The sequence below is a fragment of the Phocoena sinus genome, chromosome 5, assembly GCF_008692025.1.
Source record: "Phocoena sinus isolate mPhoSin1 chromosome 5, mPhoSin1.pri, whole genome shotgun sequence".
Taxonomy (NCBI): domain Eukaryota; kingdom Metazoa; phylum Chordata; class Mammalia; order Artiodactyla; family Phocoenidae; genus Phocoena; species Phocoena sinus.
Window position 1 is genome coordinate 71878807 of NC_045767.1, and position 20089 is coordinate 71898895.

At 39.9% G+C, this 20089-nt stretch overlaps 1 protein-coding gene across 1 annotated transcript in view; it reads right to left on the reverse strand.

The window, feature by feature from the left end:
• Positions 1-20089, reverse strand: part of CORIN (corin, serine peptidase) — a 222651-nt gene that overhangs the window by 81998 nt on the left and 120564 nt on the right. The window contains exons 5-8 of the mRNA XM_032632658.1: positions 17252-17365; positions 7462-7569; positions 4692-4802; positions 2177-2293 (exon numbers count right to left, since the gene is read on the reverse strand). Of these exons, the coding sequence (XP_032488549.1) occupies positions 2177-2293; positions 4692-4802; positions 7462-7569; positions 17252-17365 (450 nt within the window). The remainder of the gene's footprint in view (positions 1-2176; positions 2294-4691; positions 4803-7461; positions 7570-17251; positions 17366-20089) is intronic.

Here is a 20089-nt window from a genome sequence, read left to right on the forward strand (position 1 = left end):
AAAAAAAAAAACTGGTAAAATGAAGCACTCGTTATCTAGTTTTTTATGGACTAAATCTGTGATTAAAAGGCTCTCCCTTTAGGTCTGAAATGCGTTTTCATTAAAGCCATCCTAATGATCAATATTCACTATGAAAAAGTTAATTTAGTTATCGGTGACCAATCTCATTAGCTGATTTGGAATAAACACAGCCTAAGACTTGCTTTCACATAGCAGCCATGTGATAAGAACTTACATTTATTGAGTGCTCACCATGTGCCATCTCTATGAAGTAGTTATCATTATTCTGAGATTAGACACAGAAACTGAAATGTAACAGGGTTAAGTTACTGGACTAAAGTCAACCAGGGAGTAGGTGGCAGAGCTGGGGTTTGAACCCAGGCAGCTGGGCGGCAACATCCACATTCTTAACAACTAGGCTATGTTGGTAAGAGGTAAGGTCAATTATAAGCAAATGTAGTGATTTTTAAGCCAAAGGATATTACCAACCCTGTACTGAGAGATGCTTCTACACAAACTGGGACTTAAAACAATCAGTGTAGAGCTTTCTTTTCTGGCAGAAATAGACACACTTAAAAAAACCAACTTATTTGATTTACTTTTTCTTTGGGGGTTTCACAGATAATATCAGACTCCTTTTAAAGTGTATTTAAGTATATTGCTTGGAAGGAAAACATAAACAAGACGAAAAGACAACCCTCAGAATGGGAGAAAATATTTGCAAATGAAGCAACTGACAAAGGATTAACCTCAAAAATTTACAAGCAGCTCAATATCAAAAAAACAAACAACCCAATCCAAAAATGGGCAGAAGATGTAAACAGACATTTCTCCAAAGAAGATATGCAGATTGCCAACAAACACATGAAAGGATGCTCAACATCACTAATCATTAGAGAAATGCAAATCAAAACTACAATGAGGTATCAGCTCACACCAGTCAGAATGGCCATCATCAAAAAATCTAGAAACAATAAATGCTGGAGAGGGTGTGGAGAAAAGGGAACACTCCTGCACTGCTGGTGGGAATGTGAATTGGTACAGCCACTATGGAGAACAGTATGGAGGTTCCTTAAAAAACTAAAAATAGAACTACCATATGACCCAGCAATCCCACTACTGGGCATATACCCTGAGAAAACCGTAATTCAAAAAGAGTCATCTACCACAATGTTCATTGCAGCACTATTTACAACAGCCAGGACATGGAGGCAACCTAAGTGTCCATGGACAGATGAATGGATAAAGAAGATGTGGCACATATACACAATGGAATATTACTCAGCCATAAAAAGGAATGAAATTGAGTTATTTGTAGTGAGGTGGATGGACCTAGAGACTGTCATACAGAGTGAAGTAAGTCAGAAAGAGAAAAACAAATACCGTATGGTAACACATATATATGGAATTAAAAAAAAATAGTTCTGAAGAACCTAGGGTCAGGACAGGAATAAAGACGCAGATGTAGAGAAAGGACCTGAGGCCACAGGGAGGGGGAAGGGTAAGCTGGGACGAAGTGAGAGAGTGGCATGGACATATATACACTATCATATGTAAAAATAGATAGCTAGTGGGAAGCAGCCACATAGCATGGGGAGATCAGCTCGGTGCTTTGTGACCACGTAGAGGGGTGGGATAGGGAGGGTGGGAGCGAGACGCAAGAAGGAGGGCATATGGGGATATATGTATAGCTGATTCACTTTGTTATAAAGCAGAAACTAACACACCATTGTAAAGCAATTATACCCCAGTTAAGATGTGAGGCATTAAACTGCTTCTCTGTACATGGTTATTTTAGGAAGCCATTACATTTAATTTCAGAAGCCAGTTATTTCTAATTGAAATCTAATTGAATTGAATACTATACGCTACATTTTTCTCTTTATTGTGGTGTTTCCCCATAAAACATCTAACTGAATCTACCCATGCTGTTTAAGTGTTTAACCTCTACTCTTCACCCTTAGGGATGATTTTTCAGTGTAAGTTGCATGAGAGTCACATTTACCATAAGCAAGGGTTTCTGGCTGACCAGAGCTGTGAGGACCAGTGCATTAAGCAATCTGGCATTATTTATATGGGGATCCTTTAGGCTGTAGGTAACTTCCAACTTTTTGCTGTGCTCCCAAGGAAAGGCCCACCGGTCAGGACTGTTTCCGGGGCTGGAGCACACACTTACCATTGGTGCAACTCTCCTCATCACTTCCGTCCTTACAGTCCTCGTCTCCATCACACTGGAAAGTGCTGGGGATACACTGGCCACTTCTGCATTCCACCAGACCCTGGCTGTGACATGCTAGGAAATGCCAAAATAACATGCATTTTAATTATCTCTACTTCTTTCGGTCTATAGATCACATCAGTGATCCCCATTTATCTGGCATCACCAAGAATGAAGTGTTCTAAATTTCTGAATGTTCTGCATAAATGAATGAGTATATCATTCATTTTGTTCATTCCAAGTATCTTTGGAATGGAAAGTTTCCTTTCAGGAATTTCTCTTCCCTTATTAAATAGCACTCACTAAAAATTTTTTCTTGGTCATTGCATGGTGAGAAACAGTATTAATGATGGTAGTAGTTATACTACTAATATAAAAGCTACAATTTATTAAAGGCTTACTATGTGGCGATAACTGTGCTAGGAGTATTAGGTGTCTAATCTCAAATCCTCAGAACAAATTTGCAAATGGATATTATCGACCTTGTTTAGAAGAAGGAAACTGAAGCTTAGAGAGTTTAGTGTTTGCCTCAAAGTCTCAAGGCTGTTAAAAGGTACGGCCAGAATGTGAAGGCAAGCTTTTCTAACCCAAGCCCCAACATTTCACTCTGCACCAACCTGACCTAATGCACTAATGAAGTGGTATATGTGAAAGACTTGCATAGCACCTACCCCACAATAAACACTTTATTTCAAAACTTGCTTACGATGTCTGACATTTAAAAGGGATGGTCTAGTGGCCATTAACCTTCCAATTTCTGAAGGTTGTCTTAATTTTATCCCTATTGTCTTTTAGAGCGTTAGAAACCCATGTATCATATGACCTCGGCCTTCACCAACTTATGGTCTACATACACACATACATACACACACACATACATAAATACATACATGAGCACCAAGTCCTTGCTTTTCCAAGATCCATCAAAATACAGACCACTCTGTTCCACTATGTCCACTAAGCAAGGACTCAGGTACTATTCCAGTTCAAACAAGTTCAGGAAAGAAGAAAGCTGGGCATTGCATTTCCTAATTAATTTATGTGATTTTTCTTATGTCAAAATAAAAACCATGCAACCCACATTTGTAATTTTGTCTCAAGTTATAGGCAAATTAAATAGTCAATCTCATATGTATAAGCTGTTCCTGCTTTTATTAGACAGCAAAAGATGGAATAAAGAGTTTAATTAGTTTGAACATGCATAAAATGCACCATATTAACTCTTTCAGATCAATATTACTCTCTTTTAACAAACAGCTGCTGCTATTCAATCATTTTTTTATCCCCTACTGAGTATACTGTAGTTTCTAGGGAATAAAATGTGATCAGCCATATTTGATTTTATTAGGCAGGTAGTGTAATAGCTACCTGAAGACCTTTTTTTTTTAATTGAAGGATAGTTGATTTACAATATCGTGTTAGTTTCAGGTGTACAGCACAGTGATTCAGTTATATATATATATGTATCTATTCCTTTTCAGATTTTTTCCCTTATAGATTAGTACAAAATATTGAGTATAGTTCCCTGTGCTATACAGTAGGACCTTGTTGGTTATCTATTTTATATGTAGCCGTGTGTATATGTTAATCCCAACCTCCTAATTTATCCCTCACCCACCCACTTTTCCCCTTTGGTAATCATGTTTGTTTTCTATGTCTGTGAGTCTGTTTCTGTTTTGTAAATTAGTTCATTAGTATCATTTTTTTAGATTCCACATATGATATATGATATTTGCCTTTCTCTGTCTAGCTTACTTCACTTAGTATGATCATCTCTAGGTCCATCCATGTTGCTGCAAATGGCATTATTTTATTCTTTTTTATGGCTGAGCAATATTCCGTTGTATATATGTGCCACATCTTCTTTATCCATTCATCTGTCGAGGCACATTAAGGTTGCTGCCATGTCCTGGCTATTGTAAACAGTACTGCAATGAACATTGGGGTGCATGTGTCTTTTTGAGTTAGAGTTTTCTCCGGATATACTCACCCAGAAATAAGACAGGCTCTAAAGTTACAATATTACTGCACACTCTGTGTAACTCTATGAACACTGAAGGCTCTCTTATCTTTGCCAGTTCTCCCCTGGTTCTCCCACCCGTGGTACCTGAGAGCACCTCTGGAGGCTCCCACTTAACTGCTCATATATTGTTTGCAGAAGAAAAGTGCCCCAGTCTCTGGGAAGAACATTCCCTTTGACAAAGTCGCAGACCCAGAAAGGATATTTGTGGACAATGAGAAAGAAAACTGCCACCCGCTTGGCCAGAGCAGCCGAATCAGGCTTGGAGTTTTGGAGAAAGAGAGGCGGAAGTCAGTTACACTATGCTGTTATTGTCATCACACCACTCAATTATTATCTGTATAGGCTAGGACCAAAGTGCAAGAATCTGTTTAGATAGTGAACCTTGAGTGTATTTGACCAAACAGGCAGAAGTAGAAAAATAAGCAAAATGAAAGCCCTCAGGGCACTCACAGCAATTGACCTCGTCAGACTTATCCCCACAGTCATGGTCACCGTCACACACCCACTCTATGGCAATGCAGCGTCCATCTCCACAGCGATGCTCCTCTGTGGGGTTGCAGTCTGGAGGAAAGAAAAACTCAGGAGGATGGAGAGAACCAGCATGACAAACACTTAGAACTGTGTGGCTTGTTCCAGTAGAACAAGTTCCAGTAGAAGAGAGTCTGTTCCAATTATTCCAATACCGTCAATAACCTTTCTACTCTGGGTCTGGCACCTCCCGGGCAACCATGTGGCCCCCCGGCCACCATCACTACGGGGTAAGACCTGACTGCTTTTCAGATGAATAACAAGCTCCCAGCTTTTCTAGGACCCATAGCTTGTTCTGTGTTTTGTTGTGTTTAGTCACTGTTTTCTTTCCTTATGAAAATTTTGTGATTTGGCTCAAATAAACAGAACTATGATTTGGGTTTCACAACGTAGATAGCTGATTTGATGATTCGTGACAACTCTGTCATGTTTCTAGGAATTGCAACTTACCTCTCTGTGGTAATCTGCGGAGGCAGGTATCTCCTCCTGTCATCTTGCCTGATGCTAAGCTAAGGTTTTCTATTGAACTGTCTAAATATAGAACTCATACTTGAAAGAACTGCTGGGTAAGAAATGCAAAATAGTTGGGTTTTTTTAATGATTCTTTTTATCCTGGATTTAACCTCTGTCCCAAACTATATATTCCTGGGGAAAAAAGGAGAACTAAGTGATGTTTCCTCTCACAGAGGGCAGAACCTATAGGATTCTTTGATATGAGACATGGAATAACCTTAATATAAACAACCCTTTAAAAGATGTATGTAGATTCGTGAATAACAGATTCCATAATGAGGAACTATCATGGATTTCCATTAACAGCACCACTGTCTTTAACAGACCTGTGGAGGGACCACGGGTCTTGAAGGATATAGGGGAGCAATTAAGTGAAGAAGATGGACGAAATGGTGCAGAGAAAAGAAGAAAGACATGGGCCCTCCCTGGTGGCGCAGTGGTTGGGAGTCCGCCTGCCAATGCAGGGGACACGTGTTCGTGCCCCGGTCCGGGAGGATCCCACGTGCCGCGGAGCGGCTGGGCCCGTGAGCCATGGCTGCTAAGCCTGTGCGTCCGGAGCCTGTGCTCTGCAATGGGAGAGGCCACTGGGTGGGAACCAGAGGAGCCAGCACATGCTCAGCCTGCTAACGATGGGCAGCCGGGACAGAGAATGGTCTAAGAGGACATCGTGATTATTACCATTAGGTAGAAACAAAGTCATCCTAAGAGCACAAACCTCGTGATATCCTACTACCTTCAGAGGAACTAGGTTGAGTTGGTAAGACCACTGTCTTTCACATGCCAACTATACACTGGTCCTCTCCACTGGCCTACTGAACTACCAAGCTACACTCAATTCCCTCCTCCCTCATTTTTACTGTCTTTTCTCCAGTTATCTTATTGGTAAAAGGAGGAGTTGGAGTAGATAATCTCTAAGGCCACAAACTATACATTTTATGATGTATACAATTACAATGGAGTCTCATTCTTTGTGTCCCAAGACTACTCAATCCCAGAAGATAATCCATATCTATCTAGTGACCCGTGGGATGTTTTGCGCATACGTACATTTTCCAACATTCTTATGGATGCAGTGAGAGGCGGCTACACAGATGCTTCTAGAAACTACTGAGTTTCCCAGCATGGGGCCATTTGGGACATTCACCACTCCTCCGAGGCATTCCCCTGACCCACTCCTGATTCTCCCCCAGCATTTCTTTTGATATTCTCTAATGCTGAATAATCATTTCACATCATTTTCCCAGTGTCCTGCCTCATCTCACCTTGCCCTTCTGCTCCTATTAGAAAGTTCTTCTGTCACTCAATAATATACTACCTAAAAAAAAAATTCAAAAGCTAATCACAAATTCAGAAAGGTAAATAAGCAAGAAGAATTTTGCTGGTTTTAATTCATGAGAGGGCATTCAGAATTGAACTTGGCTCTTTTAAAGGTAGGGTCATTCTTGTTTTTTTAATTGAGATATAATTGACATAGAGTGTTGTATAAGTTTATGCTAAATAAGATAAGCCAGAAAAAGAAAGACAAATACTGTGTGATATCACTAACATGTGGAATCTAAAAAAATGTGATTTTGTTCAAACAGAGTGTAGACTGCTGGTTACCAGGAGCTGGGAGGGTGAGGAATTGGGAAGATGCTGTTTATAGGTACAAACGTGCACCTAGGAGGTAGGTTCCTTCTTTAAAAGTTAAGATCAGTTTCTGTACATAAAACAGATGCACCCTTCTAACCTTCGATATCCCCACTGCAGAAGTTGCCCCCGTAGTGTGTGGCAATCAAATAAAGGAGGGGTCTCGGTTATACATAATAAGGGGACCAGGAACAGAAAATATATCTGTCTGCAACGTTTTGCTCAAGAGTTCAGAATCTAAACACGAGCCACTGGCTCCAACCAGAGAAGAAATCAAACATTTTCAAAGAGAAAAAAAAAAGTTAACTCCCATTTCTACTCCACATCTCTAGCATTTCCTTAGTATGACTTTTTGTAAGAAATCTTACATTTACACATGAGACATGACTGAGACTAATAATTTAAAAAACTTCCTCTTTCGGAAAAGTAAGAAACCAATCATTTTGTAATTTCACCCACTAATCACGTTAACAAACAATGAGCTACAAGTTCTTGATTATAAATGTCTGCAATTTTAAATGAAAACCTTCAGGGAAATGGTGCTACTTACCACAGTTTTGCTCATCACTCAGATCCCCACAGTCATCATATCCATCACATACCAGGCTATAATTAAGGCACTTGCCCGTGTGACAGTGAAACAGACTCTCGCTGCAATCTGAAAATAAGAGAAGACACCGATGGCTCATTAGAGCAGAACAGGATGTTACAGTAGCAGTTTATATAACGAAAGCATATCATGGGAGGGAAATCATAATGTAACCTGGTCCACATCTATTCTTTTACAGGTGAGGAGACTGTGGTGCAGAGAGATCTAATGATGTGCTCAAGGTCACTTAACAAGTTCCTGAAGAACCACGACTAGGACCCTCTGGCTCCCAAGGCAATGCTTTTATCACTTCCTGACAGTATTTATCTGAGCTCCACTTTATGACACCTGAAAGCTCCTTTAGAGTCAAATATGAGAAAAGACATTCTCAACTCACCATGGTTCCTAATGAAGTTCATGTTCATACAGAATGAACACTTAATAGAGGGTGAGTAGTTATTTCTTAAAGAACGTTTCCTTTAAAATGAAAGTCTAGTTTTGCCCATGGTAAGCATAAATGTAACAAAGAGAAAAAGTCATTTAGATTACAGAGTCATTACTTACTTTCACATCACTTAAGTCAATTGAATGTTTCACAGCATGACCCTCAAATAAACAGTACTGTCCTAGATTATGGTGCCAAGATAAGAATAAGTGATATAAAACCTCAGGAAGCTTATAGTTTAATGTTGGAATAAACATCATGAAAGGAAATTTTAATAAGAAGATAGGTCTTGTTCTTGGGTAAAACAGAACTCCTATCCTGGGTCTATCATCTCTTAGCTGTGGGAATTTGAGCGTATTAGTTAAAATTTATAAGTCTGTAAACTTATTTTTGAAGTTAGGATAAGAGCAATTACCTAATAGAGTTTAGGGGAAGGTATAAATAATAAATTAATGTCTGTAAGTTTCCAAGACAATTAAATGGGAAAAGAATACTCTTCAACAAATGGTGTTGGGACAATTGGATTTCACATACACAAAAATGAACTCTGACCTTTACCTCAAACCATACATAAAAATGATCTCAAAATGGATTATAGACTTCAATGTAAGAGCTAAAATTATGAAGCTTCTAGGAAAAAACACAGGAAAAAAATCTTCATGACCTTGGGGAGGGCAAAGAATTCTTCAATATAACAACAAAACACAAGGCTAAAAGAAAAAAATAATGGTTATCCATTAAAATTAAACATATTTGTGCTTCCAAAGATACTATTTAAAAATGAAAAGACAAGCCACATACTGAAAAAAAATATTTTCAAAGCACGTTATCTGATAAAGGACTTATATCCAGAATATATATAGACGTCTTACACTCAATAATAAGACAAACAATCCAATTACAAAGAGGCAAAAATCTTGAATAGAAAGTCTTCATAAAGACATATGAATGGCTGATAAGCACATGAAAAGGTGCCCAATATAATCATTAAGGAAATGCAAGTAAACCACAATCAGATACTATTACATATCCCCTAAAATAGTTATAATAGATAAGACAGATAATGCCAAGTATTGGCAAGGATTTTAAGAAACTGAAACTCTCATATATAGTTGGTGGGGATGTAAAATAATAATAATGCCACTTTGGAAAGCAGTTTGGCTGCTTCTTATAAACTTAACTCTAACCTTATCACGTGATTCATGAATTCCACACTTAGAAAGCTACCCAAGAGAAGTGAAACATATATCCACACAAAGACTTGTATGTGAATGTCTACAGCAGCATTATCCATAGTAGCCAAAGACTGGAAACAATCTAAATGCTCAACGACTGGTAAATGGATAAGCAAAATGTAGTATATTCTTACAATGGGATAGTATTCACCAATTAAAAGTATCAAACTACTGATACATGTGACAGCATAGATGAAGCTCAGAAACATTATGCTAAGTGAAAGAAATCAGATACAAAGACTACGTATTATGCAACCCATTTATGAAGTTCTTGGAAAAGGCAAACTTACAGAGACAGATGTCAGAGCAGTGGTTATCTACGGCTGGAGATGTGGGAGTGGAGACTGACTGCAAATAGGTAGAAGGAAAGTGTGGGGAGAGATGAAAGAGTTCTAGAAGTAGATTGTGGTGATGGTTGTACAATGCTATAAATTTACTAAAAATCAATGGGTTAATTTTACAGTATGTAAATTATACCTCAATAAAGCTGTTAAAAATGTTTAAAATACATGTAAAGCCTGCATGTAATAGAAACTAGATTTCTTAAATGTATTATTTTTTCCCTTATTTAAAGTGAATGAAGTTCAAAAACAGATTCGTAAGGCTGGAGCGGGATCACAGAAGATGAGGAGGATTTTGGTAGAGTGGATGGAATGAAAACTTCAGCAGGTTTCAAATAGAGGGAATAGCAAGAACAAAGGAAAGAGGTGAGAAATGGAGGCACATGTGAGGATCAGTCTGCTTGGCTGAGAAAGACCAAGAATCTAATGGTCAACAGTTCAGTCTCCTGAATTACAGCTATTTGTTCCTCCTCAAGCAGATGCCTGCATCTCATACAACTGGTGATGGCTGCCTCTTTACTATAAACATCCCAAACTCTATAACAATTTATTATCAGAAGTCTTGGGCAAAGGGACTTCCCTGGTGGCGCAGTGGTTAAGAATCCGCCTGCCAATGCAGGGGACATGGGTAGGATCCCTGGTCCGGGAAGATCCCACATGCCGCGGAGAAACTAAGCCCGTGTGCCACAACTACTGAGCCTGCGCTCTAGAGCCCGCAAGCCCCAACTACTGAGCCCACGTGCCACAACTACTGAAGCCCACGTGCCTAGAGCCCGTGCTCCGCAACAAGAGAAGCCACCGCAATGAGAAGCCCGCGCACTGCAACGAAGAGTAGCGCCTGCTCGCTGCAACCAGAGAAAGCCCGTGAGCAGCAATGAAGACCCAACGCAGCCAAAAATAAATAAATTTATTTTAAAAAGTCTTGGGCATTGATCAGTGAAACTGTTAGCCACATCAAAATATTATACTTGTTACTGACATGATTCATCAACTTCTCTTTCAAAGAGCATTCTTCTAAAAAAAAGTTACTTAAATACTCTTAGAATGACATCATTTTAGAAATGGAATGGGCCTTAGCGATCATCTGTTCAGCGCCATCATTAAGAGTGTGTGTGTACGTGTACATACACAAACACACACGTGCATACACATATGCTCACACTTATACACATACAGAACTTTATAAGTACTTTTAACTTTTCATTTCCCCTGGGATAACCATCATAAGGGAAAATATAAGGACTAAAAAGAGATCCCAGGGTTGGGGAATTTGTGCATCAAGATATATACATTTCCTCAGGAAGTTTTAAAAGATCTTTTTGATTTTTATTTTCATCTCTGTGAGAAGTTTTGAATCGGCATGCTAGAATCAGCAGTACCAGGGTCCTCACCTTGACCATCAGTGCAGAAGTACTTACATTACCTGAAGGAGGAGACAGGGTGGAGGGGTGACAGATTCTAAACCATACGAATTAATTTTTTTAAGCAGTACACTTCATTTTTTTGATGATAGGACTGGGAAATCAAATATTCCTTTCAGAATCTGATTAACCTGAGAACACACTAAAAATTTCCAACGTGGCCCCTCTGTGTGGCCTATTCTGGGATCCCCGGTAATTCATACTAAAGCACCTCATCGGACATATTTTGTAAATTAACGCTCACTTATTAACTTATTTCATAAGTGAAAATGATTCAAACTTTTTTTTAAAATTCCTCATTATTCACACAGGTGCAGATGCAACTTTCCACTGTTATGACTTTCTTGGTTAGATGCCATTTTCAGAGGTTAGCTACAAAACTAGCTGCATTTGGAAAACAACTTGTTGCCTCCCTAAGGTCTGTGTAATTAGTAAACACACAAAGCCTTAACCAAAGGCACTGTGCACCCAGAAATACATAGCAAATAGCAAAGATCACAGTGCCTCCTTTTACTGGAATAAATGTTTATTTGAACTGAAAAGAGATGTCGTCAGTGTAATTTGGGGCCAACGAACAAAACCTGCAAAAGCTGCTTGCTGTGATTTTCTCATTCAATACAAGCATAATTTTGCATAACCTAAGGTAGGTGTTTTTCTAGATACAGATCCTTTTTTCTGAAAGAGAGCTTGATACAAAATGTTACTTCTGAAGTTGTTGTTAATATCTATTTCAGTCTGGCATCACAATGACTAACGTTTACCCCTCAAAATTGTCATTAAATGAAAGGGGAGAGCTAAGGAACAGAAAGCCTTTTATCACGAGCCTCATTCAATTGGCTCAGTCTCTATGAGTCTATAAACATAATCATGCTGGCTCAACTCAGGATTCAAATATGGATGCTCAGTTTCCATCCCGAGATGCCCTCGTTTTGAGATGACCAAAGAGGTTAACCAGTTTGCCCACGGTTGCCCAGACTATTACAGTGACCCGGGCTTCTTGACCTCCTGGGTTTTTTTCACCTATTGACTTCTGGCTCCAAAGGAGGATTTCTCAACTGCAGTACTGCTGACATTTGGGGCTGGGGGACTCTTTGTTGCGGGGAGCTATCCTGTGCCTCGTGTGATATTCATCAACACTCCCAGCCACTGCCCACTAAATGCCAGTAGCATCCCCTCCGACCTCCGCAGTGGTGACAATCAAACAGGTCTCCATACATTGCAAAACACCCCCCAGGAGTAATACTGCCCCCAGTTGAGAGCTACTGTCCTGGAATATCCAAACATCACCTCAGTCCAAGGCCAGTTCTAATCCCGTCTTTTCCGTCAGGTCTCTCCACACCAAGCTGGCAACCAGTGATCTGCACTCTTCTCTACTCACAGGGCCTTTTTTTTTTTTTTACACAATCTTCTTTTGCTTGGTGACATCTATTATATTGTGCTAAAACACTATATTTAATGATCTCTATTTTTAGATGCCATTTCCCTGATTAGATTAAAAGTGTCATGAAGCAAGAAACCATGTCTTAACAGTCTCTACATTTACTAGGTATCTAGAACATGCTTCACACATAGTGGGAATTCAAGATTATTCAATAATTTGATTGATTCCCCATAATCAGACTGTCACTAAACAGAAGTGAACCTTCCACACATCTGAAGCTTCCTCCATTGGCATAGAGTGGTAAACTTTTATTTTTATTAATGTGGTGGAAATCTTTCTAGTATTTACTTGCACCCCGTCTTAGTAAAGAAACTATGGTAGGTACAGTTTTTCTGTTTTTTTTTTTTTTTTTTTTGCGGTACGCGGGCCTCTCACTGTTGTGGCCCCTCCCGCTGTGGAGCACAGGCTCCGGACGCGCAGGCTCAGCGGCCATGGCTCACGGTCCCAGCCGCTCCGCGGCACGCGGGATCCCCCCGGACCGGGGCAGGAACCCGCATCCCCTGCATCGGCAGGCGGACTCCCAACCACTGCACCACCAGGGAAGCCCGGTACAGTCATTTCTGATGACTCGGAAACATTATTTGGAATATCAGTTTTTATTTTGTGCTGTTTGGGTGGCCTCCTTTCTACATAGCTTCATGTGGTGCTGCTTTGAAAACCGTTGTGCATATGGTAGTATTTGTCTCCTCTACAATGTATCACGTGACCTTTGGCGGGGCAGGGGTGAGAGCAGTGTTGGGAGGAGGGAGGGCATGGAGAATAAGATCACAGCCACAATCACAACCATAAATCCTAATGCCCTTTGAGAGTTACTGCATGCCAGACACTGGTCTCTGTGCTTGACATCCAGTGATTCATTATTCTGCCCAACAATTCTAGAGGTAGTTACTATTACTTATTGTCTCCATATTACCGATGAGGACACTGAGGCCCAGAGAGACTGAGTAACTCTCTCTGTCCACAGAGGCCGGAAAATGATAAAGAAGAAGATAGGAAGACAGGCAGCCTGACTTAAGACCTTATAATATTAATCACTATACTGTGTGATAATTAGTATAACTAATTATACTAACTAGGATAATTAGTTAACTCAGTATAATTAGTTCACCACAGTCCTCAAAAATAAATCAACCAATGTGACCCCAAATTCAGAGCACATGACTTCCAAAAGTATTTGACAGAGGTTTATGCGGCACCAAGTACGGGGACTTTGTGGCAACTATTTTCCCTGTGACAACCATTTCCCTGGAGGCTTTCTCATTCATTTGCTAAGCACCTGCTCTGTACCAGACACTGTCCTAGAGCTGGTTATAGAATCAAAAGATCGTAGAGGGCTTCCCTGGTGGCGCAGTGGTTGAGAGTCCGCCTGCCGATGCAGGAGACGCGGGTTCGTGCCCCGATCCGGGAAGATCCCACATGCCGCGGAGCGGCTGGGCCCGTGAGCCATGGCCGCCGAGCCTGCGCGTCTAGAGCCTGTGCTCCGCGACGGGAGAGGCCACAGCAGTGAGAGGCCCGCGTACCCCAAAAAAAAAAAAAAAAAAAAAAAAAAAAAGATCATAGAATGTTAGCAGCAAAAGAGACACCAGACACCCTCTAGGGCAGTGGTTTCAAACCTGGCTGCACAGGATAATCACTGGGGGAGTTTTACAAAGGTACTGCTGCCTGGGCACCCCCTCCAGACCAATGGAATTCGAATCTCCGCAGGTGGGGCTTCCTGGAGATGCAACTGTGCTGCCAGCCTTGATGACACGGAAAACCTGGAGAAGTAGCCTGCCTCGAGCCACGGAGCTAGAAATTAAAAAAAAAAAAAAAAAAAAAAAGAAAACCCTTCATCTTCAAAAATCTTTTCACTATACCACTAAAATTGCTCTAGGTGGTTAGAAATCGGTCCATTTTACTGATCAGGAAGAGACTGATAAACATGGCAAAATGAGTTGCCAGGGGAGGGTCAGTAAGCAGGCCCAGATACCTGGAGAGCCCCTGTAAAAGACAGTTATCTCCCTCAGCATAATAGAGCAACCAAACCAGACATTTTCCTGTCTTATGAATGATCGGAGTACAATCATTCACCAAATCTGCACTTTTATGGACATGGGCGAGTCAGAGGCAGCACAGTTTAGAGAAAACAGTTAGATTTGGACCCATTCAGGAGTGGGTTCAAATCTAGCACTTTGAGCCACTGGCAAATTCATTCATGGCCGTGAGCCTCGGCTCTGCATCTGAACAAAAAGGAAGAATACTTCGTTCGCTGAAAATTCAATCAAATCATGTAGGTAAATGCTTCTAGTACAGTTGATTAGGGAACTCACAAATAGCAAATCCCTTCCCTTCCTTCCTTGGAAGGCAATCCTCCTCCTGTACCCGCCAGGACCCTCAGAACGTGGGAAGCCCAGCAAAATTTCCTTCTCCCCGCAGGAGTATCTGTGGGTTGCATTCCAGCTCTGATTTGTATCCACGCCCTAATTCAGACTTAACACTATTCCTTCACTGCAGGGTGGTGACAACAGGAGGGTGGCACCTTCTATAAACATGCATGCTGAAATGCCACAAGCACTGAATGTTAAAGCTCGGAGGCAGATGTCCTTGTAAGGTCAGGAACAACTGCATGCAAAGCTCTCAATGTCCAACTAAGCATTTTCATAGACAAGTATTCTGAAGGGATGTATTTCCTCAACAAACTAGGCCAAATGGCTTTTGAAGTGTGGTTATGAAGAAGGCCCATGTCTTCATAAACTCTTGCACTCCTAGGATATTGCTGAATACCTTGCATAATAATAATACTGCCTTCTTTGTTCAGCCACTGACTAGGAAAATTTACTCCTTGGAATTCAGTTTCGACAAATGCAGCAGAAATCTCTTACTGTGTAAAGTGCAATGTTCAATGTAGTGGAGGAACATAATGATGAAGCCAGTGTTAGCCCAGCAGTGGGGATAGAGGCACATGCAGAATTCGCATATGACATAACATGGGCCATAAGTGGGAGATAAACAAGAGATTCCACTGTAACTCCCATTACTGTATATAATTCTACTGAACCACTTAAAATCCCTACTGTAGGTGCTTTACACAATATTTGTTCTCAAGTCCACAGCAATACTCCCTAATGTAAGTAGACATCCAAAAAAAATGTTTTTCATGTACAATCACATGCCATAGGTTTTTCTGAAGAGAGAATTCCAAATTATAAATACAAATATCTTAGTGAAAACATTTCCAAAATATATGGTGGCTTAACTGAAATTCTACAGGATGCTAGATATTATGCAAAATAAATAAATGCACGAATAAATAAATTAATTAAAGGTGAGGGTATATATGAACAAATAATTTTCAGGAAATACCAAGATAAAATTAATGTGTTTTTTTTAAAACTGTGGGATTTATCCGAACCTTTAATGAACGAATATGTATTGTAGATCTCTAAGAAGTGGATCTGATAGACAGCATTTCTCAAACTTATTTTTTTCCCAAGCATTTTTCAAGACTCAGGTACTATGGGACACCAGTTTGGGAAACACTGACCCTAAATATTATCATAATATACTGTCTTTCAAAAGTTATGGTAAATAAGCATCCTAACCCTTCATATGGTGAAGAGTTGGTCCTCCTGGCAAACACACCAGACGAATCTTTCAACTCAGGTGAGCAACTAAGATGAGCCCTTATAAAGCCTTGGTAACCCCTACAGGGAATAAAACACAGCTTTTCCCACAGTAACTATTGCTGGTCATAGAACCATTCGAAAGCAATTTGAACACCATTGTATACGGTCCTGTTTTGGACACAGATCCTGCAATGTATTCTTGAGGCTAAGTTTTCCTTTTAATCTGTTGCATAATTGCAAATCAATTTGAGAACTGAATATAAATCTGATATGGACTGAATGTCTGTGTCTGCCCAAAATTTGTATGTTGAAGCCCTAAACCCCAACATGACTGTATTTGGAGACAGGGCCTGTGAGGAGGTGATAAAGGTCATAAGGGTGGGACCTTAACTGAATAGGGCTCATACCCTTGTAAGAAGAGGAAGAGACAGCAGAGCTCTCTCTCCTCCCCTCTCCCTTCACCTCTCCAAAGAGGTTATGTGAACACACAGGCAGATGGCAGCTGCCTGCAAGCCAGGAACAGAATTCTCACCAGAAACTGACACTGTTGGACCTTCATCTTGGGCTTTCCAGCCTCCAAACTGTGAGAAAATACATTTCTGCTGTTTAAGGCACCCAGCCTGTGGTATTTTGTAAAGCAGCCCAAACAGACAAATACAATATTGGATAAACCACCATTTTAGTCAAAATGACTGATCAAATCAATGGTAAGTAAACTGAGGATGTTTAAGGCTGAATCTACCAATCCATGGATTCAAAACAGTTCTTGCCGTCACTCTCTCCAGATTTAGAGGAAGCATAAACCAACAAAAGATTTTGTATCTTCTGTGTCACAACTGTTAAAAATCATGAGGGTAAAAAATTTTCCTATTAAAAATATCCTTTTTTTAAAAAAGTTGACCTTAATACTCAAAGCTTTAAAAACAAAAACAAAAACCCTCACCCAAACAAAATAAACAGAAAGCATTTCCCCAATTTTAAGATACTTTAAGCAAAAACACTTCAGTCCCTGATGTGTTCCAAAGCACATCTAGCTGTCGAATTCCTAATGAAATCAGGCCTTTGGAAGGTGTGCAAACATGCAGCTGTCACATGGAGTGAGGGAAGATAAACACATTTGCTCACTTAAGAAAAGCAAACTAAAAGAAGTCCACCCAAGTGCCGGGTGGTTGTCAGTACTGGACAATGGAATGGCGCTGGTTTCCAGGCCCCTGAATGGAATCCCTGTCCCCCCAGACAAACCCCACACAGCCTGTCACATACTGCAATGAGCCTCGTCACTCCAGTCGCCACAGTCGTTGTAGCCATTACACAGCAGTTTCCTGGGGACACAGATGCCACTGGCACACAGAAAGCTCTCGCCGCCTCCGCAGATCACTGAAAAAAAGGGCAGAAAAACAATGTCAAAATAAATAAGAGGTGTGTTTTTTTTCCCCTTTTAAAATTAGGAGAAATAAAGGACAGAAAGAAAACCTTTCCTTGCTATTCAACAGAGGTGCTTCCCAATTCCCTCAGTTTCATTATCACCAATTTTTCTCTGGCCTTCTAGAACATTAATTGTAAAATTACCTGGAAAGACTACAAAGGGTGTTTGCCTGAGAAAAGCAAAAGGAAATTCACCAGTGGGCTTTCACAGCACAAGAGAGCAACCTCATCAACTGCACAACTTATGTGGGGAAAAAAAATACCAGATGGGAGTATTTTTCTTAATAACAGAAAATTATTTCAAAGTGAAATATTATTTATTGAACAAACATTAAAAAAAAAAAACAAACCCTCTCCTTCTACAGTGCTACTCAATGTCCTGCAGAGAAAGCTACAGTTACGAATAGTTGATACACGCTTGAACACAGGCTTAGAGACCCCATGCCTTGTATTTGATATATATTTATTTACTTGTCTTAATAAAAATGCCAGTTAAAAATGTCAGGGTCTATTTTGGCATAAGGAATGTGAAACAACATTAGCTAATAATATTTTCATTCTTTTCCTTAACACGGCTGCATTTTAGTATTCTTTGCTTTAAGTATTACGGTGTTCTTTTTCGTCTCAAAATTCAACAAATATTCAATTGTTTCAAAATTACATCAGACACAGAATGTAAGAGAAGAAGCTAGAAAGATTTTTCTAAGGGAAACCATTAATGAAAGGATGTCAATTCAACAAAATGCGTTTTAAAATACCCTTCAATATGTGGTAATATGCATCAAATGCTTTTTAAATGTGTAAACCTTTGACCCAGAAATCTTATTTCTGGTCTTCATACAAAGGAAATGATTATGAATAAGTGCAAAATTTAATATTTAAGGATATTCATACCATCATGGTTTATCACAAGGAAACTATGAAATAACAACTATGCAATAATAGGAGACTGGTTAAATAAATTTTGATAGCTCCATAATAAGGAATACTGTTACAGCCATTGAAAACTATATTGTAAAAAGTAATGTCCTGGGCCAAAGTTCAAGATAATTTAAGTGTAAAAACACCATTTGGGGGACTTCCCTGGTGGAGCAATGGTTAAGAATCTGCCTGCCAATACAGGTGACGCAGGTTCGATCCCTGGTCCGGGAAGATCCCACATGCCGCAGAGCAACTAAGCCCGTGCACCACAACTACTGAGCCCCATGCCACAACTACTGAAGCGCACGCACCTAGAGCCTGTGCTCCGCAACAAGAGAAGCCTCGGCAGTGAGAAGCCTGCGCACCTCAACGAAGAGTAGTCCCCACTCAACTCAACTAGAGAAAGCCCGCGCATAGCAACAAAGACCCAGCGCAGCCAAAAATAAATAAATAAAAAATTTTTTAAGTTTAAAAAATAAAAAAATTTAAAAACAGCATTTGGTTCTGAAAAAGCATAATACAATCTGGCCTAGAAAGAAGTATATCTAAGGTTACTATGATTATCCCTGGTATTAGGATTGAAAGTAATTTTTATTTTCTTCATTGTATTTTACTCTGTATTTTACAAATGTTCTTATAACGATCATGTCTTACTTTTATAATCAGAAAAAGAAAACAACTAACTTTTTTCATGAGTTCCCAATTCAGAGTAACGGTAAATAAATATAACCCTCCCAAAACTTGTTTCTGTAACTCTCTGTCTCCCTGCCACAAAAGTTAGTGGGATCAGCCTTGTGGTCTCCTGCCTGGTCACTGTCACCACCCACCCTGAACCATGTTCCTTGATGAGATGAACTTTGTTGTCTAACTAAAGGGAACCAGGAAATACGGAACATTTAACTCAGAAGCTGAAATGCAGAAAAGTTCAGACTGAACATTCCAGGCAGTAAGGTCCATGCCACTCATATGTCCTGTGTTCCCCAGCCGAGTGGCTGGCACTGAGGAGATTCTTAATTAATGGGAAAAAGTCACCTCCATCTCAATGGAGCACAATATATTGCCACGAGGCAAAAGAAAAAATGCAATTGATGGATTATTTTCCAACACTATCAAGGAATCAGTTTCAATTTGCTGAACATTAAGTACTAGTCAATTTGGTATGTTTCTTCTGCTGCTAATTCATGTGTAAGCTTCGCAATATCAACAATGAAAGTCTGGTTTTCCATTATATCCCATGATTTCTGTATCAATACAAATGGCATCTATGGATTTCAACTGCCAAGACATGAAACACGCTTATGTTTTGTATAGTCTTGGATTCAGCGCAGGACTGTACTCCTGTAGCTACAGACAGAGACTCCTAAAGGGTATACAGGAAACCAGATATAAAATGAAAAACCAAAACATTAAAGATTTTACCGGTCAGTCTCTACAATAACCTCTCTCTAGGGTTAAGGGAAAATTTTCAAGGAATAAGTGTTTATCCTATCGTGAGATTGTTTCTGCATTATAGTAGAGAGTGCAGAAATTCCATCTGTCTGCATTTCAGCAGCTGCAATGCCTCAGAAGAATTATTGCATTCCCTACATTATGGCTCTGATGAGTCCTTGGGAAATGTAGCTGAAAGCTCAACATTAAATAGCTCCTAACATCTAGGTTTCATGTTTAAGAACCTATATATTTTACTCCAATAAAGCCACTCTTGTGTATGGTTATATCAAACCTGGATCAAATTTAAAATATGGCATTGCTTGC